The sequence below is a fragment of the Rattus norvegicus genome, chromosome 20 (genome assembly GCF_036323735.1).
Source record: "Rattus norvegicus strain BN/NHsdMcwi chromosome 20, GRCr8, whole genome shotgun sequence".
In the NCBI taxonomy this organism is placed as follows: Eukaryota; Metazoa; Chordata; class Mammalia; order Rodentia; family Muridae; genus Rattus; species Rattus norvegicus.
The window spans coordinates 45,745,066-45,769,761 of record NC_086038.1 but is presented as its reverse complement, the minus strand read 5'-3'; the positions used below and the strand labels follow the sequence as shown (position 1 = coordinate 45,769,761).

Below are 24,696 nucleotides of genomic sequence, written 5' to 3'. Positions count from 1 at the left end.
CACACATGCACACACATGCACAATCACACTCACACACATGCACATGCACAATCACACACACACATGCACACACATGCACACTCAACGATCATACACTCACACACACTCACACATGCACACTCACACATGCACACTCACACTCACACACACACACACACACACACACACACACACACACAGAGGCACATGCATGGTGGTTCAGAGCACTGGCTCCAGAGGAGCAGGGTTCAACTCCCAGCACTCCAATCTTCAGTGTCTCTTCTTCAGAGCAGGTCACTGCCCTGGTGCAAAAGGCTTGGGTTTAGGCAGCCCAGAATCCACAAAAGTGCCCTCCTCTAAGCAACCTCCTGCAGGAGGCACGGCACAGAACAGAGTGTCCAGGGCTCAGGTTGAAGACAGAGCAATCGGTCCTGCTCTGAAGATGAGACACTTGTCGTGGACACTTCTCTCTAAGGTATTCCACGATGACGGCTTTCTGACGGCACCAAAGCTCTACTCTGACCACTTCCACGTAAATGATGTTTAACATGGCTTCTGTGCTGCAAATCACCTCATTTGCAGAAGAAAAAGGAAAGGAAGTTAGGTTCTGGGCTACACTGCAGATTCACAAGTATCCTGATTCCTGGGAACATGTCGTATGTATGGTAAGCTCTCACATAACTCCGTAGGCAGGCGGCCCTTAGAGTTTACCTTGGAGGGCTTGGCCTTTTATGAAGCCCCAGAAAAAAAGACCCAGCCTGGTCTTCTCTCCTGACCCTTAGAATGTCAAGGAAAGAGACTAGACCTAGGCCAGAGCTTTCAACTGAAGACAGCGTCCTCTTTGACCCCCAACAAAGAACAGAGACGTTGGCACCCGTGATTAACCAGGGGCCTCTCAAAGTAAGGAACTCTGGGCACGAGTCAGACTTTAAGGTCCAGGAGTTCCTCCTGAGCCATGGTCTAGGGCTGTGGCTCTCAACCCCTTTGGAAGCTGAATGACCCTTTCACAAGGATTACACATCGGATATCCTGAGTATCAGTTGTTTATATAATGATTCCGAACAGTAGCAACATTATAATTATGAAGGAGCAATGAAATAATTTTATCGTTGGGGGGTCTAAAGGGTTGCAACATTAGAAAGGTTGACAGCCACTAACTTAGAGTCCCCTCTGTTAGGATTGTACCTTATCTAACTAGGGTTTTTTCCTATTTTAAGATTTTATCTCACATATATACTTTATCCCAGAGCCCCTCTTTCCCACTCCCCTTCTTGTCTTATCTGAAAGATACAGCGCAGAAATTTATCCAACTCTAACCATTCATTAACCATCATATTGACGGACAGCCATTTTTTTTGGAAAATAACTGGAAGTCCTCCATAAAATTTTGCTCTCAAAAAATAATTAAATATTGATTTTTTTTCAAATTTTCTGGTTAAGATTTATAGCCACGGTGCCAATAAACTCTCTTGCAAACAAAATAAGCGAGGATAGCAGCTTCACGCTCTCCTCCAGATGAGGTAATTACGCTCTCTGCCTGCCTAATTCCCCTTGTAATTTTAGCCAAATATAAAGCGAATTAGGTCCGGACAGAGGCGAATAGACTGCAGGGGGAGAAAGTGTTTTATAAAATGTTTTCTTATTTATTTAGCTTAAAGAGGTCTAACACAGTTCCTTTTCATTTTGCATCCCAAAAGTTTGGATGGCAAGTCTACTGATACATTAGTAGATGTGGCAAAGGGGTTCTTAAAATTTAGGGGAGTTTTGACAAGAATCCCTTAAACTTTACTGTAGTTTTATACAGTTACATTATTTTGAAAAGCTCAAAGGCAGAAATGAAAATTTTCTGCTCTGTGTGTGGTGTGTGAGTGTGTATGTGTGTGTGCATGTGTGTATGTGTGTGTGGTGTGTGTGTATGTGTGTGTATGTGTATGTGTGTGTATGTGTGTGCATGTGTGTATGTGTGTGTGGAGGCTGTGTGTGGTGTGTGTGTATGTGTGTGTGTGCATGGTGTGTGTGTGTGAATGTGTGTGTGAATGTGTGTGTGTGGTGTGTGTGTATGTGTGTGTGTGCATGGTGTGTGTGTGTGTGTGTGTGAATGTGTGTGTGGTGTGTGTGTATGTGTGTGTATGTGTATGTGTGTGTATGTGTGTGCATGTGTGTATGTGTGTGTGGAGGCTATGTGTGGTGTGTGTGTATATGTGTGTGTGCATGGTGTGTGTGTGTGAATGTGTGTGTGAATGTGTGTGTGGTGTGTGTGTATGTGTGTGTGTGCATGGTGTGTGTGTGGTGTGTGTGTGTGAATGTGTGTGTGGTGTGTGTGTATGTGTGTGTGCATGTGTGTATGTGTGTATATATGTGTGTGTATGTGTGTATGTGTGTGGGGGCTGTGTGTGGTGTGTGTGTATGTGTGTGGGGGCTGTGTGTGGTGTGTGTGTATGTGTGTGAATGTGTGTGGTGTGTGTGTATGTGTGTGTGCATGGTGTGTGTGTGTCTGTATGTGTGAATGTGTGTGTGGTGTGTGTGTATGTGTGTGTGTGTGCATGTGTGTATGTGTGTGCATATGTGTGTGTGCATGTGTGTATGTGTGTGTGGGCTGTGTGTTGTGTGTGTATGTGTGTGTGAATGTGTGTGGTGTGTGTATGTGTGTGTGCATGGTGTGTGTGTGTCTGTATGTGTGAATGTGTGTGTGTGGTGTGTGTGTGGTGTGTGTGTATGTGTGTGTGTGCATGTGTGTATGTGTGTGTGGTGTATGTGTGTATGTGTGTGTGCATGTGTGTATGTGTGTGGTGTGTGTGTATGTGTGTGGTGTGTGTGTATGTGCCTGCGTGCGTGTTTGAGAGAGAGAGAGAGAGCGCGAGCGAGCACATATATAATATACACTATTGGCATAAAGCCACAAAATTCTAACCCGTGTCTCCAGGTCTCTACAGCCTGACTTCACAGGTTATTTTTATAAATAGATGGGTAGGTAATTGGATAAATAACAGATTAAATGGGGAGTAATAGACAGAAAAATAGAATTGAGAACTTTTCCTATTTAAAACAGCCACTGTTGCTGAGATGAACTCCCTACTAAAAGCTGTGCTTGCTGGAGGCATATGGTATGGGGGTTACCCTAAGAAGCTGTCTTTGGAGCCTTCCATCAGAACAGAGCAAGTGCTCACGGGTTAACTGTTTCCTGTGCGCAGCTCATCAAGTTGTTCGTGCAGAACTTCATCATGTAACCAGGGCCTCTCATATTAAGGAAAACGGTGTTACTAATTGAACTGAACCTGAGGTTCTGCATACTGTGGTTGAATGCCATATCCTCTGGGCTTTCATCAAAAACTAAAAAATGCAAGGTCGTCTGTGTGCCCGGGGTACCACGCCCATGGCTGTCTAATGCCCACCCACACACTTGCCCTCTGATAGATGTCCCTCGTATGTCCTACTTACCATTTGACAAGGGCATTTTATTAAGGTTCGAGATCCCAGAGACTATCAGGGTGCCCAGCCCTGGGTAGGCGATCAACAAATACCTTTTGTCCTGACACATGAAAAACTCAGCCATGAGCTTTTCAAATGTTGGCTTTACCGTACCAGTTTGAACGCAGATTAGAGGGCTTTTTTTTTTTTTTTTTTTTTTTTTAGCCTAGGAGGATGGGGGTGGAATTCACTTAGTGACTCACTGCTGCTAACAGGAAATTTTAGGTGACAGTGACTTTAATATTCTGCGAGTTTTGCAGGCCTCCATTGTTAACATGATTTCTAAACGAGGCATAAGTCACAAAGGCTTCGGCAAAGCTCCTCGTTGCACAGAGAAGGGGCGGAAGCAACAGTTAGTGAAAGGGACTAATGAAGAATCGGTGTCAGCTGTGACGGCTGCCACCTGGAAGCCATCACCTGGATAGAATGTCTCCTGATTACAAAACCACTTGGAGGTCTGCAATCTGTCACATCTTCTGAAGGACAAAAAGCCTTCCATATCGTTTCAAAATATTCCAACCTGGTATGATCATTACCTCAGACTGCACTCTCTCAAGGGACTACAGCTTCAGAGGGAGCAGTCACCTCGACTTCTCCTATGAGTAACAAGCTATACAGATTCTCTGGGGTGGGGTGGCCTTCCCATGCAGAGGCCTCAGAATAGCCTTGAGTCCTCTTGGTCACTGGGATTGCACTAAGACAGAATAAACAAACTTTAAAGTCACCTTCGTCTCTTCATTGTCCACTAGCTCTTAGATTCACTGCCCACACCCTACCCCTTCGATGCAGCTGATCCCCAAATCTCCTGGCAGCAACCTTAGAATCTACTGCCCGGATCTAGAGGTCCGTTTGTCCTGCTGTCCCTTTCCAGGTCCCTTTCTTTCTCCATGTACAAAGCACGAAAGCATTGCTTTGGCCATTTCGTAGACCTTCACTGTCTCATCAAGACACCCAGGAAGTTTAGCAGAAACTGTCATTCGCTCTTGTATCGTGGCTTCGCTCCTCCCAGCTCCTGGGTCAGTTAGGAACTGAGACCCTGCTATGGAGTCCATGGCACACCTTGGTAAGTAGACTCTTTCTGCGATAGCTTCAAACACAGCTCTTGATGATGGGTCTTCTCAAGCTGTCTAATTACATGTCTACTTGTCCCTGGGCTCCTTGAGGACAAGACGGCAAGCCTTGTAATTCCCTGGCCACATAGGTGCTCAGAAACACCCGGGAGATAACATCCTCACCTACCTTCTGTACAGCACTCAGCTGTGGGGAGATCTTAGAGGGATTTGGTCCAACCTCAAGCCTTTTGGGATCAGAACAGGGATAGCCACAGAGGCAAAATCAACTGTCCATGCTCCAGCATTAGCCCACACTACATCAGCATGTGCTTCTTTTTCCTGGACTTTTTTGCCCCTTTCAGACCATGGCTCATCAGAAAGGCACAAGAGAAGTCCGAAATGACCACTGAACGCCCCAAGCACATCTTGCAGGTAAATACTGTGCATAAAAGTTATACAACGTGAACTTAAAATACATGTAAAGTGGAATTCGGAGAGTTGCACTCAATAAGTTATGTTGGGGGGTGGGGGTTCATTATTTTCAAATCCACTTTATATATTTAATGCCTCTAATTTTCCTCCGGGCTTTTAAAGAGTGTTTTTAGGTTGTAATTAAGAGATCTAGCCTCCTACCCTTCATCTAAAACCATAATTGTGAAATTAAAATTTCAGTATTTTAATTAAGCCTGGGTAAACCTACCAAATTAATTTAAAGCAGCCAAAATAAGATAAATTTCTATAAAGCAGGAGGACTGATTTATCATTCTATCAGTCGCAATTAATTCCACAAGTTTTTATTTCCGTGTCCGGGGTACAAGAATTGAAATTCCTATGACTGTCTGACTGCATCATGTAAGAAATAAGACTTTTAACCTAAACTAGAGCTCCTCTGGCAATGAGCCTGGTACAACAGCTTACACCTGCGCCCTCAGCACTCAGGAGTTCAAGGCTAACCTGGACTGCAAAGCCAGAGGCTCTCCCAAAGCAAGGCTCTCACCCTCTATGGTGGACTTTGCTACCAGCGAGGCTCAGGACAGTGGCAAAGGCCAGTGGACTTAAGGAAATAAGCATCCAGCACCCCCTCCCCCCAGGCCGTTCCTGCCCAAGGGTCTCTTAGAGTAAGCCTGTGCTCAGGTCCCAGGCTAGGAAAGTTCTACCGTCCTCCTCCTTTCAGTCCAGGGCTAAGCGTCCCTCGGGCCTCCAGCTCTCCTTATATCTGCCTTTTCTCTAGGATCAGGCAACGTGACAGTGAACCTTCTGATTAAAGTATCAAGAGCCCGAGAGTCACTTTAATGAATGTTCTCTTGCCTTCTCTGGACCTGATGCTGCCTCACCCCTGGAGTTGGGCAGGAGCTGTCTCTTGGTGTTAAGCCATCAATAAAGGCCGTGCTCGGTAATGACTTAGGGCGCTCCAAGGAGAGGGAAGTGAGCGCTGGGGTCATGAACGTCTCGTGGCGCTCTCAGGGTCTCTGGCTTCCTTGCCTATCGTGGCCTGGCTGCTGAGAGCCTGTGGCTGGGAAGTACACAGCCGAATGCTTCCAGATAGGAAAGAAGATGGTTTGGTTTTGTGACACACTTGACTGCCTACTCACGGGGACAAATCTGTCTCTTCAAATGGCTTTCCAAAGCAATTTTCTAACGTGATTCTTTAAAACACTTGGGGGTGAGTCATGAGAACATTCCAGGTTGGTGAGAGTCCCGGAAGGAAGAAGACAGGCAAATGGAAGCCATCTTCTCTGCCTCCACGGGTGTGGAGAAAATTGAGTAGCAGCAGAGGACCCTACCCTGCTCCCATCAGGAGATCCTCACAACTCCCCGGACCTAGACGGCAAAGTCTTCTTGCAATGGTTGGTCAGTGCCTTTGACGTTATTTCCCAAGCCTATCGGAGTTTGAAACATAACCTGGGTGGTACCGATGTAGTTCAGGAACCTTGAGGCTTCTTCATCCAGGGACCGAGAAGGGCCTGCCCATGGCTGGAGCTCTATGTGCCACCGGGGACCCTGTGAAGGACAGAGAACACAGTTGATCAGTTGGTGTGTGACGATCGAGAATCTGGGCATAGCAGAAGAAATATGAGGTTGGGCCAAGACTATCGGCAGGCGTGCCCAGCACTGCTGCCATTTAAGGCTGCGTGGGCCACAGGAGAGCATAGTAAGAAAGTCCAGTGGCCAAGTTAAGAAGCCAGGGACAATGGCCCCCGGGGACTGTCTGGTCAAAGACACACTCCACCTGAAAGGACTTAACGCAACTAGATACATGATACCCCTTCACATTCAGAGGGGAAAGGCCCTTATCTGTTACTGCTTTCTAAGGTTAGTTTTGAGAATCTGTTCCCTAAAGGACGGTTTCAGGGCTCACAGCACCAAAAATCTGAGGTGCTAACTTCATAATGGAAAAGACATTTGTGCCTTTGGTCATCCTTCTTAGCACTGAGAGAGATGGATAATGAGACCTACTGCTAAGCTTCTGTGTGTGAGACAAGGATGCTGAGCTGTGTGTATGGGGGAAGGGAGGTGGCTTTCTAGCATGGAGAGGCAGCTTATACCTTGTCAGCAGAGACTCTGAGGTACTACTGTACTATATGGTTAGTGGTGGGACCTGAGCCTCATTCACAGCAAGGGTGGGCAGCAGAAAGACCGAAGGAAAGCAACGGTCTGGCAGAAGCATAAATGGGAAAGTCTGCAGGCAAAAGGAGGCTCTGGTCAGGAAGTCTTTGCTAGAGCTCATAGTTCCTCTCCCAGAGAGTCACCATTTAGAGACCTCCAAGAACCCCAGGAATTTCAAGGGTAGATGAGGGCCCAGCCTACAGAGCGACCCAGCAATGAAGGGCAAAGATCTGCCAAGGGCTGGCAAAGTGATTGACTAGCTTCAGGGAGACTTCAGTGGTCAGAGACTGGGAGCTCCTGTAGGGTAATCAGGTTAGCTCTTAGCTCAATTTATGTTGAGGAAGGGGCCTGGGGACCAGACAGGAAGACTATTCGTGTATGTACATTATTCTCCAGGCAGATTTTGCGACAAGAGCTGTTACTACCACCACCCTCAACCAACAGAAACATTTAAACAAGGTGGTCATGAGACACTTTAATAGAAATGTGGTTGTCTCTCCTTAGATGTCACCCAGGGGTCTCTGGATGAAACCGAAACAAGGAGGAGGAAAGCAGGTTAGTCAGCCTGAAACAGCTTTCCGGGTTCAGAAGTCTTCTTCTGTGTGGGGATCTGAGATGCGAGCAAATACTTTGAATGTGTTGGGATTGCTGGCCAAGGTTAGACAGTACTGAAGACCTATAAGGGCGTGGCCCACAGGCTCAGCTGCCCTGTCCTGGAGCTTAGGACCATGAAGTACCTCAAGACTGAAAGATCCTCTTGTCAGGAGACACAATGGGACGAACGAATAACTAGCAGGTGATCGTCCTGAGATGGCCAGCCTCGGATTATTATATAATCTGCGACTGGCTCGCCCTTATTAAGCAAGGCTGTAAGGGATTCATTTTAGGAAAGATTCCTGCTATTAAAATGCTTTTCCTGTTGTATTATTAAACACATATAACAATCGTTAAGTACTAGCCCACCCCTTTGGAGCAGATCTCTGCAGACCTACGAAGATGTACTGTCTCATAGTGATGCTGTGTAGACAAATAGATGGCTTCTTCAGTCTTATTATGATCCTATAAGAATTCCTAAAATTATAACGTGATTATTAAGCTCTTTTATAGTGGGACTGCTATTAGGTCCTTTCCTGATAGTCAAAACTGCAGTGAGAACTCTGCCAGTCTCCCAGGTGTCACCAGTTAATTGCTCTGAGATAGTAACCAGAATTTCTCCTACTCAGAGCACATTCCAAGAGGTTGTAAAACAATTAACCAAAGGTCATAAAGAGGGCACTAAGGATTTATTATAGGTGCTAGGACACTCCTCAAGAAGAACAACAAGAACCACTGCCTCAAGAAGAACCAACAAGGCATTAGGGATTTAGCTCAGTGGTAGAGCGCTTGCCTAGCAAGCACAAGGCCCTGGGTTCGGTCCCCAGCTCTGAAAAAAAAAAAAAAAAAAAAAAAAAAAGAAGAACTAACAAGAAAGAAGACTAATGCTGGGGCTGGTCCCCCAGCACTCTCTGACCCGCCCCCCATAGGCTGCCTCTTTCTCAGGGATCCATTCAAGGGACTGTAGCCTACGGAGCCCTGGTGGGGGTCTTGCTTAACTTACCACTCTGCTGACTTTGTCCTGAAATCTTCATAATTTTTTAACAAGGATCCTCATAAATTATCTACCCAGGACATGGCAGCATACATCGGTAATCTCAACACTGGCCCATGCTGAGGCAGGAGGCTAACAAGTTCAAAGCCACCCCAGACTACTGTGATGGTCAATTTCAGTTATCAACTTGATGAGATCTAGAACCTTAGTTGGTGGGTAACCATGCACACCTGTGGGAGATTATCTTGAATAGACTGATTGAGGTGGGAGGATCTGCCCACTGTGGGCAGCACCATTCCCAAGGCTAGGATCGTAGAGTACACATAAAGAAGAGAGTTGAGCCCAAGAATTCATTGTCGCCGGATTCTTGACTATGATTGCGATGGGACCCACTGCTTTCATCGGTTACTGTGACATTTCTGCTGTTTAATGAACCGTTACCTCAGACTGTGAGCCAAAAATCCCTCAAGTTGCATCTGGCAGGGTATCTTATCAGAGCGGCAGGAAAAGAAACTAAGACAGCTACCTAGCAAGACTCTGACTTTGGGGGGAAAGATATAGCTACCCTGCTCTGCAAGGTGCCTTTGCTGAGGACAGCCATGTCTTGTAGCTGTTGTCTTGTGAAGGCAGAGCAGAGAGCATCAAGGAATACTATCTAATCCACCTTCCAGCCCCTTATTGATTTTTCTTCTCTTATTAGATGCTGATAACCATTCAGTCAGTCGATATTTATCAAGCACCGGCATGGCCAGGCAAGGAGACATACAGATCTGAATATGATCTAAACTCTCCCAGGAGAGATCATGGCTAGGAGCAGACGTCAGATTTATACATAACAACTTCGAAAAGGAAATAGGAACACATTTAAGGGAGTTATTTCTTTTTCAGAGAGCGGTTTTTCAAGTCCCAAGTTAAGTTAAAGGCATTTAAACACAAATACCTCCTCTTGTGCCCAGACATATTCTTTCCTGTGTCCAACAGACAGAGCGCTTTCACGAATCTCTTCTAGGCCATTTAACAGCAATAATGCAAGAGAGTGAAACCGTGAGTCTATATTAGCCAACTTCATCATCTTGTGGCTTGGGCAAATATCAGTCAGGGACTCAGCAGGGAACTGTCACGCTGACTGACGGAGGAGAATTTCAGAGACGGTTTACAAAGTTATGGGCAGGATTTAAGGGTGCACAAGAGGAATGATGTGACACCAGTGACAGGTGACACCAGACGACCCTCTGGGGAAATGGGATGGAGAGTGTCTTTAAGAAAGGAACACAGTCAAATCTATTACAGATATCACCTTACCTACCACAAGTACTGGCCTCTTGCCTTCTGTGAACAAAATCCACAGAAAGGGAAATTGGCACTGGCCCCTGCCATCAGCTCCCTGACCCCCCATATCCACCCCTAGGGTCCCAGCTGGTAGAGCAGAGTGGAGGTGAAACGGAAGCAAGGTTTGACCAAAGTCATTCATTCATTCATTCATTCATTCATTCATTCATTCATTCTGTGGGCCAATGTGCCTCATGTGCACAGGGTACTTTCTTTCCATTTAATAAGAGACACAGCTGCATCACGCAACAAATGCAAGGAATTGTTTAGGGGCTCTGATGAAATTCTCTGTGGTGTACAACAGGGACACAAGGAAACGGGGTCCTGGAGGCTTACTCTACAATCAATGCACCCACACACAAAAAATAACAAAACCAAATTTGGATACAGATCACAGGGAAGGGTTTCTATGGCCTCCACACAACAAGGTGTTTTTGGAAACCTTACAGAGACGTGGCAACCCCGGCATCGACAGTGAGCCAGGGCCAGCAGTCCCCAGCTCCGGAAAAAAGAACCAAAAAAAAAAAAAAAAGAAGAAGAAGCTAAGCAGACGGAGGTTTAATAGAAGCACAGACAGCGAGTCATGCTCTCAGATGTGCTCGCGCATACTGCCGGGGTTTAGCTGTTTAGAAAACATTTCACACAAAGCAGTGTTCTTACTGGAATCAATCTGACAGCAGGTCGTGATTATTTCCCCATGGAAACCACTCGCTTTTATCCTGTCTTTCAATTATCGCTTGTCTTAATTCCCCACTGCACACGGCTGCATGATGCCTTCCCCAAATTCCCACCAACAGAATCCTACGAGCACCTTCAAATACCCAGGCAAGTTTAATAGAAAAGAGTAAAACCCATAATTTTCTTAAAAAAACAAAAAACAAAAAACAAAAAAACCCATATGATGATGGTTTTGCTCCACACGATTTCCTAAATGCCAGGGTGCACTGTGTGCCTGTTATCCGTGTGCTTCAAATATCAAGTGACCCACAACACCACCTCCATTGCGGTGGGGCTGTGGATTCCCAGACCCATCTGTCCATCAGGGGGCTCCTGAGGCAGGGAAACAGTGGCTTAGCAGCAGGTGGCTGTGCGGGGAATCACTTTGTATCGGGTTTGTGTTTGTTCGCCACCGGCCCTCGTGGAAATGTCAAGCCCAGCATTACAATGAGTTCTTACACAGAGCTCATCCCTCCCAACCCCCCATCCCCCAGGGAGGGAAGCTCCCCTAGGCCTTTAAAAGCCAGTGTATGACAGACACCAGGCTTTCACTAGAGCAGGGGCAGGGTGGTGGCGATGGTGGTGCCAGTGGTGGTGGCTGTGGCGGAGGAGGGCGGGCGGCGGTGGTGGTAGTGGTGGTGTGGGGGGGGTGGGTGGGTGGGGGGGGTGGGTGGGTGGGGGGGGTGGGTGGGTGGGTGGGTGGAGCTTTCCTATCACGTGATCTCTCAGGAGGGTAAGTTCCTGGACACCTCAGGAAAAGGAGCACCAATCTTCTATTATAAGACTCCCGTTAGCAGTACTCTGAGGTTTACATCTTTAAAGGAAGGCAGAATGCTTCTTTCTTTTTCTAAACACAGAATTCCCAAACATTAAGATCAAGGACAACAGAAGGTTCTCCACAAAGCTAGCTCACATCTCCACGTGCTATTCTGCAAGACATTTGAGGCGCAGCTTTCCCAAGGGTAGAGGCTGATCCCGTGCCACAGACAAGGGGTCTGACTTCAGGAGTCCGCACCAAGCCCAGATCTGAGGCTTGTGGATATTTTTAATCGTGTATTATCTCAGCATTAAATTCCGTTTGTTCGTTTCTTTCTTTTCTTTTCTTTTTTTCTTTTAAAGGGTCTGGGTCTCTGAAAGACAGGAAACTGGATTCTAAGATTTTATTCCTGAACAATAATAATAAAAAAATTAAAACAAGCCTTTAAAATACTTTCCGCCTGCCAGCCTACATTCACTAATTCAAGACAAAAAGACTTGAGCTAAACTAGCAGTAATAAAAAATATTTTTTCTTAAGCAGGCCCACCCTTGACCTAGAAAAAAGCCATCAGCGCTGCCTTGCAAAAGCGTTGTCTGGAAATTTCGAATAGCATCTTTCTGCTTCACAGGCCGTCTCATCACTCATACACGAGCTCATGCAGCCTGGGAGGAAAGTGTCAAACCACAAGCAGTGTCCTTGTGACCTTTGGGGTATGGTCTCACTGCCTTGCCCAGGTTGCTCTTAACCTCATTACGCAGCTCATACTGACCTCGAACCTGCCTCAATTTCCCAAGTCATAGGCTTTATAAACACACATCACAGGCATGTTCTATACAAACCTTTTTTGTACACTGGGACTTTCTCTTTTAGAGGAAAGAAAATTTTAAGATAAAGCAAACAGAAAGAGAACATTGTTTTTCTATTGGCCCTACTTATTCCAATGACAGTTCCTTTGGGAGGTCATGTAATGGGTGATTTAAATGATCAGTTTGTTGGTCATGATAGAATACTGGGGGTTGTTTTTATCAACGTGTTCCCAAAGCCCCTGTAGGGTTTAGAGCCAACCATTTTCCACCAGGAGAGACAGCCGACCATAGGGTCTCTACATCATGGCTGCCAGAGGACAGGGACACAGTTGTCCATTCTTGATTCAAACCAAACAGGATGAGTGTGTGTTGATGTGTTGATCAGAGAAGCCAAGGCTTTCTGGGGGAAACAAACCAAAACAAGTAAAATAGATTTATTTAGCAATTTTGTGGTAATTAAGAGCATCTGTTGTTGGGCAGGGACCAGTGAAGGAAACTGTTTATTCCTCGTCAGAGAGAAAAGAGGGTGGGTGGCGGGGGTTGTTGGGGGAGGGGAAACGCACTGTGGTATTTGGGTGGAACATAAATCCAGCCTTGCCTGAGGGTTTGTGGGCATCAGGCCTCTATATCCTATGCTGCTCTTAGACACTAGAGTTCCAAAAACCTTCTGTTACTGTCTTGGTTCTCAGATTCAGCCCTGACTTAGTGAGAGCAAGGGTCAGTCACGTTTTGTAGTGATATCTTAAATGTAGGTTCCTTACCAAAACTTTTTGTTGAAACGAGTGCTGAGTCTTGGGTATGGGTCAGGCTAAGCGCATCCCCATCCCCAATGTTCACAGCAAGAGGGATGGGAGGCAGAGGAGTTCTTCAGAAACTCAGACAAGTAAATGCTTGCAGGCAGATGTGGGGAAAGCCTAGAATTCAAAGCGCTATGGAGTCAATGGTAAGTCCCTTTGTTCTTTGCTATGGCGCTGTCCCTGTTCAGTACTGCCAGCAGGGACAGAAGCCAAGGAAGCCCTCCCACTGGGACTCAGGCAGTGGCTATCCCCCAAAGCCTTCCATTCCCCAGCCTTTTCCGGTCTCCAGTCTTGTATCCTAGCTCCAAGGCAATCCCACTGAACTGAGAAAAGTGAAACTTGAGGTCAAAATGCTTCTAATATTCCGAGGAAAAGGCAAGTGCGGTTGGATCCAAGGCTGTAGCCCCTGGAAGGCGCAGTGTCTCTCTCCTCACCCCTCCCTGGCCTTGGATTAAGCTCCAGCCAGAGGAAATGTGCACCAAAGCAGGGGTAGAGTGGGGTTTCTTAACACCCAAACCTCTCCAGAGCGTTCGAAGCCATCGGGAAGCAGATGGCACTGGGGTCACCAGGAAGAAACATTAGCTGAGGAAATACCATAGCAGTTTATGAAGTAAGTCCAGCCCACTCCAAACCTACACTCGCTTAGATCTGACCCTGGTCTTGAGGTCCAGACACACCAACCCCTGCTCAGATTCTAGGCTGGCTACAGAGGCACGTGCCTACGAGTAGACCTGAAACACACTACAAGCACATTGCAAACAGGACTGACATAAAACTCACAACCCATACGGCTTCTCATCCCAGCACCATTTACCAGAGAGAGAAATGATTTTGGAGGAGACATGCCCTGGTTCACGGGTGTCTGGATCTCAGCCCGTGGCCAGTTGACGCTGTCTCTGGGTCTGTGGTCTGGTGAGGCATAACACAATGGTGGAGAAGGCAGAGTGCTCACCTCATGGTGGCCGGCAAGCAGAGCAGCAGGAAGGGGTCAGGCCAAGATGCCTCTCAAAGACTTGACCCCAGCAACCTCCTTCCTCCAATCCAAAACTGGCTTAAGACCTTCAACACATGAGCTTGGGCACCCATTCCATATTTAAACCACAAAACCATGGAAAACTGGCTGAAACTTCACACCTGAGCCCAATGCGGAAGGTTCCATAACATAACGAATAGAGAATATAGAGAATAAAACATAGAAGAATACAGAATACAGAGTGTAGAGCATAAAATATAGAATACAGAATATAGAATATGTATTAATAATGAGCTCCGGGGGATTCCACCTCTTGAGGGCACTGACGCTCAGGATACAAACACACACACACACACACACACACACACACACACACACACGCTCATACACATACACACACATACACACATGTACACACACATACACAAACACACACACATACACACACACGCTCACACACACATACACATACACATACACACACTAACACACACATACACATGTACACACGCACACACCTATATATACACACACAGTCATACACACACAGATACACACACATATACACACACGTACACACACATGTACACACATACACACACATACACACATGAACCAGGGCATGTCTCCTCCAAAATCATTTCTCTCTCTGGTAATTGGGGCTGGGATGAGAAGCCGTATGGGTTGTAAGTTTTATGTCAGTCCTGTTTGCAATGTGTTTGTAGTGTGTTTCAGGTCTACTCGTAGGCACGTGCCTCTGTAGCCAGCCTAGAATCTGGGCAGGGGTTGGTCTGTCTGGACACACACATGCACATGAACATGCACACGAACACACACACACACTCATACTCATACTCACACACATACACATACACAATCACACACACATACACACACGCACACATGCACGCACACACACACTCACACACATGTACATACACAGAGATACACAGAGATACATACACTACACACATGCTCACACACACACACACACACACACAATTAAACATAAATCTTTTAAGATTTGGGCTTACCTATAATAATACCAACAAGTCTAACAGTCATAGCTTTGATATCCCGGGGAGGAGGACACAGGGTAGAAAAATGGCAGTGCACACCCTAATCAACCTACTGAAACCAATAGCAGGAAAGCTGAGTCTGTGATACTGCTGTAGCCAGCAGGGCTGGGTGAGAACAGACAGAAGCAATCCAGGTCACAGGGTACCGCTTCCCTGGGACGCTCTCTGTCAAGGCCCTAGCCCACCTCACCTCCATCAAGTCCGTCTGCTAACAGAAATCCACAGCCAGAGAGGCATTTCAAACCCTCGACCCATCAATCTGTCACCCCAGCCTCATTAAATGGAGTGTGGGCTGGGAAGGCAAGGAAGGGATGAGGGAACTAGAAATCAAATCCTCTCTGACAGGAAAAAATGCACTATCACTCAAGTCGTCCCTGATAACTTTTAGGAAGGATGGGGGAAGGGAGGAGGAGAAATAAACACTCTAGATTTATTTCCAACGTTATTCTGCTCAGCTGGAAAGAGGAGACGAGCAAATTAGAGTAGGGTTTTCTTCTTAAACAGATCTGTAGTTTCCCACGTTTTCTGTGCACGTCGAAAATGGCTCCAATCTGGGTGAGATTGACACCCCGAGAGAATGAAACCTCCAATTTTTCTGGATTTTATTACAGACAGTTAAAAAGAGAAGCCAGATACCTGGGGTAGATCCAGAGCGAGCCAGAGGGTTCCGTTAGCTTGCATAACGAAGGTGCTATATGCTATCTGCATATACCATGGGGATTCAAATGTCAAATTAGAGATTTCACTGGACCCACATGCATAGCAACTAGAAAAGGAGAGGGAGTTTCATTTCGTTTAATATAAAAGCGTTTGCCTAGGAAAGCAAATAAAAATTTAGCAGAGCATTAGCCATATTCCTCAGGATTGTTTTCGCCGTGTGTCTGTCTCTCTCACACATACGTACGCACGCAATACCCCTCTATATGCACGCATGATCTTTTCATGACATGCCAGGTCCCGGAATTCTAAGAGCTTAACATCATCTACATCAGCATCAGTCTGCTGTGTCCATGTCTCAGTCAGAAAAAAACCCATCAGCATCCCCAAACGGCCACCTTTCCTGAAGACATTGTCACCCTAGCACCCACATAAGAAAATGACTTCCAAATGAACAGCCAAATGAACAGGGGCAGGGCGGGAAAGCCACTTTGCGGGGTGAGCATGGAGAAGAAAACCAGAAGGGTTATAAGTGGAGAGTGAGGTGGGGCTTCCTCTCCATACCTGCACCTCTCCTGCAGGACATGAGATCCCAGAGTGCTCCACAAGGGCTTTCCAGGGTCTCTTTGTGGGCTCTCAACCATTTACATCCTCAGATCTCATCCAAACCAGGAAAAATGTTGTGGGTTCTGAACTCAACACAAGATGCAAGCTTTACCCCTAGCCGCCAGGTAAGGGAGCTCGGCAGAAGGAACAGACCCAATGCAATGCATGCAGAATACTCAGAAACACAGAGTGGTAGTGACCCCCACAACCACTGCCACAGCTGACATGCGGGACAGCAGTCATGTGTGCATAGAGAGGGACAAAGCCTTCTCTGGAAGTCACTGGAGACACTGGGCCATGCTTGGGCAATCTTCCACGAAGATGACACCCGTGAGGAGGACAGTTCATATAGGTATGAGAGAGAGAGAACCAAACGCCTTCAGGCTCCCTGCTAACCGCCACACCATTTAACATAAATTAGGAATATCACTGGTTTCCAAGACAGAGCTGTCACATCCCACTGAAAATGGCATCGGATACACATAAGTGTGCATGTGTGCATGTGTGTGTGTGTGCCTGTGTGTGTGCATGTGTGCAGATCTTGGTGTTAAATATGCATTCATTCTCGTGAACTATTTTTCATTTTATATCATCCATACTTTATCCCATTCATATCGTCCCTTAAATGCTAATACTGTCCTGGAAGCTTCGGGAAATTCTACCTGACAATTAGAGATAAGACTCTGCTTCCAGGACATTCTTTGCATGGTTCTGTATTTATAGAACATTTTTCTTCCCCAATGTGCTATAAATCACTGTGGCTGACACGTTAGCAAAAGCCCGGCGAAGGTTTTCTGTGGGAAACTGCCAACCCTGTGGAACAAGGCAGGCAGGGCTGACCAGACGCCTCGGGATCCAAAAGCACTTAAGCCTCAAACCTAAATGGAAGGAAAATTTGCCATCTTTCTCACTAAGTGCCCCTCTCAGAACGTGAGGAATTGCTGGAGAAAGCAGGCCTGTTGGGGGGGAGGGGGGGCGTCAGCTATTATCAGCTTGCTGCTCTGTAACTCTCTGGCCTTGGCATTCTTTGCTGCAAGAGAGTGAGAGTCTCCAAAGTTGGAAATGAAGCTGATGGTGACTATGGTTTTTACCCTGACCCTTCCCCATGGAGGATGGGAAGGAACAGAGTAGAGGGCACAGACTGTGCCAGCAAATAGAGCAGATCTAAGCTGAGGCAGTTCGATAAGCGTTTTTAATAGTATGTCGTTGCTGCGAGACCGTGTCTTCTATAAATGACAGGGGAGCCGCACCCAGGAACTCTCGATAGCTCGATTGCATGAACAAGACTAGCAAAATAATAACACTAGTGGGCAGGCCTACATGGAGGGGGAGTTCCACCTGGTCCCATAGCTGGACGCTTGCTGACAGAGCTAGACCCAGTCTCCCAGGAGCTCCTCCATAAGATGTCCAATCCCAAGTGCTCGCCTTAGACACATGCACACATGAGCAAAGCTAAATGGGCTCGGTGGGTTATATATGCACGTGTGCGTGCGCACACACATAAACAAGTAACAATAATAGGTAAAGAAGAGCTCGTGAGTCTGGGAGGAGAGGGCGCTGGAGAAACTGGGGAGGAACTGGGGAGGGGAGGGCGGCTCATGACCAAGGGTCTCAAAAAAATAAAATTATCTGAGAAAACAACTTTCTTTTACAGGGATGAGCATTAAAACCTTTTAGAAACTGCAATATAGAGAGAGAGTCTAGAAGGCACCATCTGCTTCTGGCTTTAAGTTTTGCTTGCGTTTTGCTTGAAGAGAATAATTGTCTTGAAGGCAGTCTTATGCATAACCTAGACATGCCATGTCCTCCGCACTATAAGCAAGGAAAATGTGAGTGAAGGGGGCAAAGTAACAAAGTCACACACACGAGATGACGTGCAGCGGTGAACTGTGGACGGCAACCCCACACTTGCTCTCTGCCCCATCTGCCTCCGTGCCAGCCCTGTTTTAATTCCCCATGAATGGCTGTCTTCATCCTAGAGATAGCCCATGCTGATAGAAACTCCAGGAGGGCCTCTCAAGAAAAACCACAATGGCTGTACTGACACGGTCCTTGGCGCTGTGGGGACAAATTTGTAAAATTGTTTATTACGGATAATTAATGCTCGGTAGTTTAAGGGGGTGTTAAATCGATCCAGGCCATGCTGATGGATGGTGACATCAGGATCACATGACCCTGACATGAATGACAGGGACGATCGAGACTTTGTTACTAATCACCTTCCCCAACCCACGCTGGATATGTAGCAAGAGGGAGGAAGGAAAATTGGTTATTGTAACCCTCTCGAATGAATTTGAAATCCACAGGAATGTTGCTGAAGCATTGCCTACCCTGTCCTGACTGACCCGCACTGAGGAGGTAAAAGACATTTACTACTGGGACGGCCACATGGTCACAGAATCTTCCTAGTGCCCCACCTTCGGAGACTGAATAGAGGGCACAGACCAACAATGGGCTGTTTGGGGATTCTTGGATAGGGAAAGAAAAGAAATACAGCCAAGAACAACTGAGAGCCAAGACACAGTACAGCTGGGGGGCACATGGAACAAAGCTATAAGGAAATTTCAGTGACAAAGCCACGTCTACTGTCTGATCTGTTCTCTAAGTGCGTCTGGCCCATACCACACTGAGCCAGGTCTTCCCCTCCTGTCCAGGATCCTCTCCCTCATTCATAAGTAAGTTCAAATCGGGCTTATCCTTCCTGGTCCGAGGTTAGCCACATGCTGCTCTCAAGTCCTAATTTCCCAGACCTCTGCTATGTGCAAAGGAAACTCTGTGGGGCAGATGCTTTGCAGTTATTCTCTGGCCTCACTTTGCTATGATCTGCTGCAGGGGAGTCGTCTTAACTACAGGCCTCACGAAAACACCACATGCCTTGCTTCCCTTGCAATCCCCCGCAGAGCTGGTTCCAAGGGACATTTTTGCATCGGTTTAAAAGCCAGAGAGAAAAGAGCATGATGCATCTCTCGGGGCTGAGAACAGCTTTTTTTTTTTTTTTTTTTTATTAATTTGGGGGCAGGGTAGAAGAATTCACTAACTGGCCTTTGTAGGAATACCTTGAAGTAGTTAAATATAACTGCTTTTTTACTCAGACAGAAATAAGCTGTGAATCCTGAGAGTCCTTGATTCAGTTCTGTTCACATAAAAATAAAAATCGGGGGCTGGAGAGATGGCTGGCTGAGCAGTTAGAAAGAGCACTGGCTGCTCTTCCAGAGAACTCTAGTCCGATTCCCAGCACCCATGTGGCACGTCATGATCGCCTCTAACTCCAACTCCAGGGCATGCAACGCCCTCTTCTGGCCTTCTCAGGTACCAGGCATAACCTGGGGCCCAGACATACCTGCAGGCAAAGCACCCACACATACAAATAAATAAATAAAAAACCACGATGTAAAAAAATCAAGGGTGACAACTAGAGTTAGCCAAAATCTTGAGGAGAAACTGAAGAAAGCATTTTTGAGAACTGAAAACATATCTTGAAAGATTAGCGCCCGTGAGCCGAGAAGATGGCTCCGCAACGGAAGTGCCTGTAGCCTCGCAGCAAGCGTGAAGACGGAGGTTCAAATCCCCAGAACACCAGGTCTTTCCTCCGTTAAGTGGCTTCTGGCAGGAACTGTGTCACGGTGGCTATTTCTAAAATGCTGTACTAGGTATGGACGAGCAGACTGTGAACGTAAATTTTAATTCCTACCATCTCAAAGCATTCTGCACTAAATTGCTTCACCGGGGTTGAGCTATATTGCTCCATTCGAAGACGCCAACAGGAAAGGGCGGGGAGACGCAGTTTCAGTGGGTTTTTGCAAGACAGGTTGCAAAGTGATATTGGCAGGCTAATACACGGGCGCATTTGCAGCTAACGGAGTCCTCACATACGTGTGCTTTTTGCCTTATCTTTTCTATAACTGACCTAATTGCTGCAAGTGGGTGATTGGGGATTTTAACTCAGCTTGATAACTGGATAGTTGGAGAGACTGCACAAACGCCTAGTCAGAGGTGGTGCGATGCTATTGACCGGCACAAAAAGACGCCAGCAAAATAAAACGCCAAATAAGACACCGGGAAAAAAAAAAAAAAAGCGTGCGTTTGGAGAAACAGAAACATACATCAAAATGTGCACACGATGGAAACCCTCTGCTTTCCTTCACACTTATTTCCACGAGAGGCTGAATTTTCAACCTTCAAAAATTTGCTTAGCATCGACTAGTTTTATAGCACAGAACAAGCGCTGTTTACAAATGAAATAACACAAAAATCAATACCAAGGAGAGGCCAGTGTCTTCTATTCGGACAAGAAAATACAGCTCTTCCTCACGGTGTAGCTTATGGAGGCCAAGGCAAACAGACCTGGCCCTCTGTAGGATGCATGTCACAGGGCCAGGAAGTGGTTAGCAGGGCCTAGCCTGGGAATGGTTCCCATCTGCGGGCTATCGTCAGCAACGGCAAGCTCCACCCCCTGGAGTTTCTCTCAGTTTAGCGCCGCCCACAGTGAGGAGGATCCTGAGGAGAAATCTGGAGTTTCACCCAGTTCGGCCTCACCCATGAAATGTCTATGTTCTGGAAACCCCCAGGAGTCACCCTGAACCATTTCCACAGTAAGAGTTTGCAGCCTTCACTCTTGAGCAAAGAGTTAATCGCTTCACCTAGCCAGGGATTTCTGTGAAGGGTCACCTCCGGGGAAGGGGAGCGTTAGGCTAAGACACAGACAGGGTTGAATGTGTGTGAGTCTCTGCACGGGAGTGTGTGTAAATGTGTGAGTGTGTTTGTGCATGCGAGTTGTGCGTAGGAGAACATGTGTTATGAACGTGTGAGTGTTTCAGTATGCGAGAGTGTAGCCGTGCATGTGCGTGGGTGTGTGCATGAGAATGTATGAGTGAACCTGTGTATGCGTGTGTGTGTGTGTGTGTGTATGCGTGTGTGTGTGTGAATGCATGTGAGTGAGTGTATGTGTGTGTACATGTGTGTGAGCTGTGTGTAAGGTATGTGTATATACATGTTTATGTCAATGTGTGTAAGTTTTGTGTGATGTTCGATGTTCAACAATGTTTCCCATAGATTCCATCAAAATGTCTTTGTCACAAGTTTATAACTCTAAGTAAATAAATAAATAAATAAATGTGGGGAAGCACAGCTGTGGCCTCAACCCATGTCTTCACTACTTGTTCTTCAGTAGTGCCCTGAGGATGGAGGAGGACCAAGCACTAGTGCTCTCTGGCAGTCCCCCTCTTCCTCCTCCCCCTCTTCCTCCCCTCTCCTCCTCCTCCTCCCCCTCCTCCCCTCCCCCCATCCTCCTCCCCCTCCTCCCCTCCCCCCCTCCTCCTCCTTCTTCTCTCTCTCTCTCTCTCTCTCTCTCTCTCTCTCTCTCTCTCTCTGTTGCTGACTGCAATCTGTTCCTCCTTCTTCACTTCTATTTTTAAGTTGAAAATTTTGGTTTCAAAACAGCTATAACCTAAAAATTGCTTGAATAAAAGACATAGAAAATTGAATTTCCAAAATCCCTTACCCAACTCCTTCCATGTGTGTATGGTTTTGTTATTAAAGCATTAAAAAAAAAACTTAAAAGCTAAACAGAACCTTCTGGTTTTACTGTGACGCTCATGATGGCACCAAACACACGCGTGTTACCTTAACTCTCTCGGTACCATGTGTTACCTACATTTTATAAATAAAATCTATGCATACGGGTAATGAAAACGATGTTTTCATGGTTCCGTTTCCGTGCACCACCATCGCGAGGACGGATTTGATGCTGCGAGTGCTAAATAAGTGTCGGTCTTCAGCGGCCGCTCGGCTTTTGTAAATGAAAACATTCCTTGTCCAAGAATAAGGCCTGAGGCCTGGGCATCAGATTTTCCAAAAACAATTCTCCGTTTCCAAGGTACCGGAGTAAATCCAAGCCACTGCAGCTTCAAAACTCGTGTGGCCGCCTGCTCCTCGTGGAGGGCCCTCTAAGTGCACATTAGTTAAATAAGCCAGCTCTTTACTATTTTCGTGCAAAATGAATATTCACCACCCAAAAGAACATTCCCCATCATAATTATATAATCAGTCCCAATTTGATTTTAAGCCAATGTAAGGCATACTTGAAAATCTACCTGGAAGAAACAGCTGAAGCCAAACTCTAAGCTATGTTAGCTGCTTTGGAAAATGTCTTGGATATTTCACTTTGATAGAGAGCCTGAATTCTATAGAAATCCACCGATTTTTTCCCTGCAATTTAGATCTCAACAGTAATGACTCACAGCAGAGAGTAGAAATGACTTAAATCTGACCTCTGCCAACCTGGATCGCACTCTCATTTTGCGTTGAACCAGAAATGAAGCCAGTGTTGATGGGAGAGAGAATGAACGCCATACACACGGCACTACCTAAGGCCCACCAACGGTAACAAAAGAGCAAGCCTTCGTAAACGAGGAAGGGCAGTCCGGACCACCACACAAACCATTGCAAAGGCAGCAAGAGGTCACGTGGGTGAGAATGGGGAAGAGGAGAAAGAGCCAGTGTGAGCAGAAGATTCGGCTGGTCTAGTCCCGCAGTGACTTGATGTGCCAGGGTGGGTTTGTACCCAGGGGGGCCTCCCCCTTCTCAGCAGAGAAAGGGAGGGGTGAGGAGAGGTTGTGGGAGGGGGACTGGGAGAGGAGGGCTGCAATCAGGACGTGAAGGGAATAATTAATGAAGAAAAAGAAGTGGCTGTTCTAAGTGGTTCGGTGAGCTATAATGCTGACACCTTATTAATTAATTAATTAATTAATTAATTAATCTTTACAGACCCCAGTACTCTCTGTCATCCTTCCTGCCAAAATCAGGAGCAATAGCTGCCAGCAAGCTCAAAACAGTGGTGCCTTGAGGTTCTCCATCTGCAAACACAGACCTGGGTGTACCAAGCCTGCCAGGATTTGAAGTGCTAGGTGGGAACTTCTGAGAGGCCATGTGGACGGGCAGACACATCCCTGCTGCGTTTGACCATGCTGACTCGTGAGCAGCAGCAGGCTGGGGTGCCTCGGGCCCCCTTGGGGTTGCTTATCTTTAACTGACCAGGGCAGAGGGTGGAACTCGACTTCCGTCACTGGTGGGCTTCTAGGAACCTTTACCATTCACATGCCATGAGATGTACCATTTTGAAGTGTGCAGTCCAGCAGGCTTTGGATGGGCAAGTGTTGTGCAGCCTGGTACCACTTCCCACTCCCTGAAGCAGCCATTTCTATTCCTCACCACACCTACCTTCTGACTGCACACTTGTCATTGGTGGAATTTTTGTTAAAATGGGGGTCGTGGATTATGTGACCTTTTTGTGAGCATCTTCTTTTGCTTAACGCAGTGTTTCCAAGCTCATCTACATGCTAGCACACACCAGCCCCTCACTCCCTTCAATTCCTGAATAATTTCTATTGGATTGACTAGAGCACATTTTCCATATTCTCCATCAGCTAAGAGACACTCAAGTGGTTTCTTACTTCTGGATGTTATAACACTGCTCCAAACATCCCTGCACAGATTTTGTGTAAAGTATGTTCTATAGGGCTGGGAGATTGCTCAGTGGGTAAAGCCCTTGTAAGCATGGGACCTGTGTTCAAGGCCCCAGCACTCATGTAAGGCCGGCAACAGTAGCACACAGCTGTACTCCCACTGTTCCTATGGAGACCTGGGAGGTGGGCACAGGAGAATCCCTGGAAGCTCATGAGCTATCGAGACTGGTGTATGGAAACAACTAGAACCTGCATCAAACCTGCATCAACTGGAAAACAACTAGAGCCTGCATCAAACAAGGTGAAAAGAAGGCGAGACACTGCAGGGTGTCCTCTGGCTTCCACGTGCATGCTGGAGCTGGGAGTCTGGTGCTGCAATAGAACCCTGGTCTAGCACACACAAAGGTCCAGGTTCAGTCCCCATGACCTCCAAAGGAAATCCAAAATTCTGCACTGAGGCAGCTTAATACGTCATTAGGTCAGGCCGGCAGGAAAGGGAAAGCAGGGAGATAAATCATGCCAGGTTAGAGAGAGACAGAGACAGAGACAGACAGGCAGACAGACAGACAAAGAGACATACACAGAGACAGAGACACAGAGACAGAGAGACATACACAGAGACAGAGACACAGAGACAGAGAGACACACACAGAGACAGAGACACAGAGACAGAGACACACACAGAGACAGAGACAGAGACAGAGACATTCACAGAGACAGAGACACAGAGACAGAGACATACACAGAGACAGAGACACAGAGACAGAGAGACACACAGAGACAGAGACAGAGACAGAGACAGAGACAGCGCATGGAT

At 46.7% G+C, this 24,696-nt stretch overlaps 1 protein-coding gene across 6 annotated transcripts in view; it reads right to left on the bottom strand.

Annotated features, from left to right (window-relative positions):
* Mettl24 (methyltransferase like 24) overlaps nt 1–24,696 on the bottom strand; it is a 122,795-nt gene that overhangs the window by 77,539 nt on the left and 20,560 nt on the right. For 5 of the 6 annotated variants that reach the window (XR_005497329.2, XM_039099027.2, XM_039099028.2 and 2 more), the window contains exon 2: nt 6,402–6,500. Coding sequence is in view for 4 of the 6 variants with exons in the window: in XM_039099027.2 (XP_038954955.1) it covers nt 6,402–6,500 (99 nt within the window). In the remaining 2 variants the exon portion in view is untranslated. Of the gene's footprint in view, nt 1–6,283; nt 6,501–24,696 lie in introns of those variants that run through there. The other variant, XM_039099030.1, reaches the window with a different exon arrangement.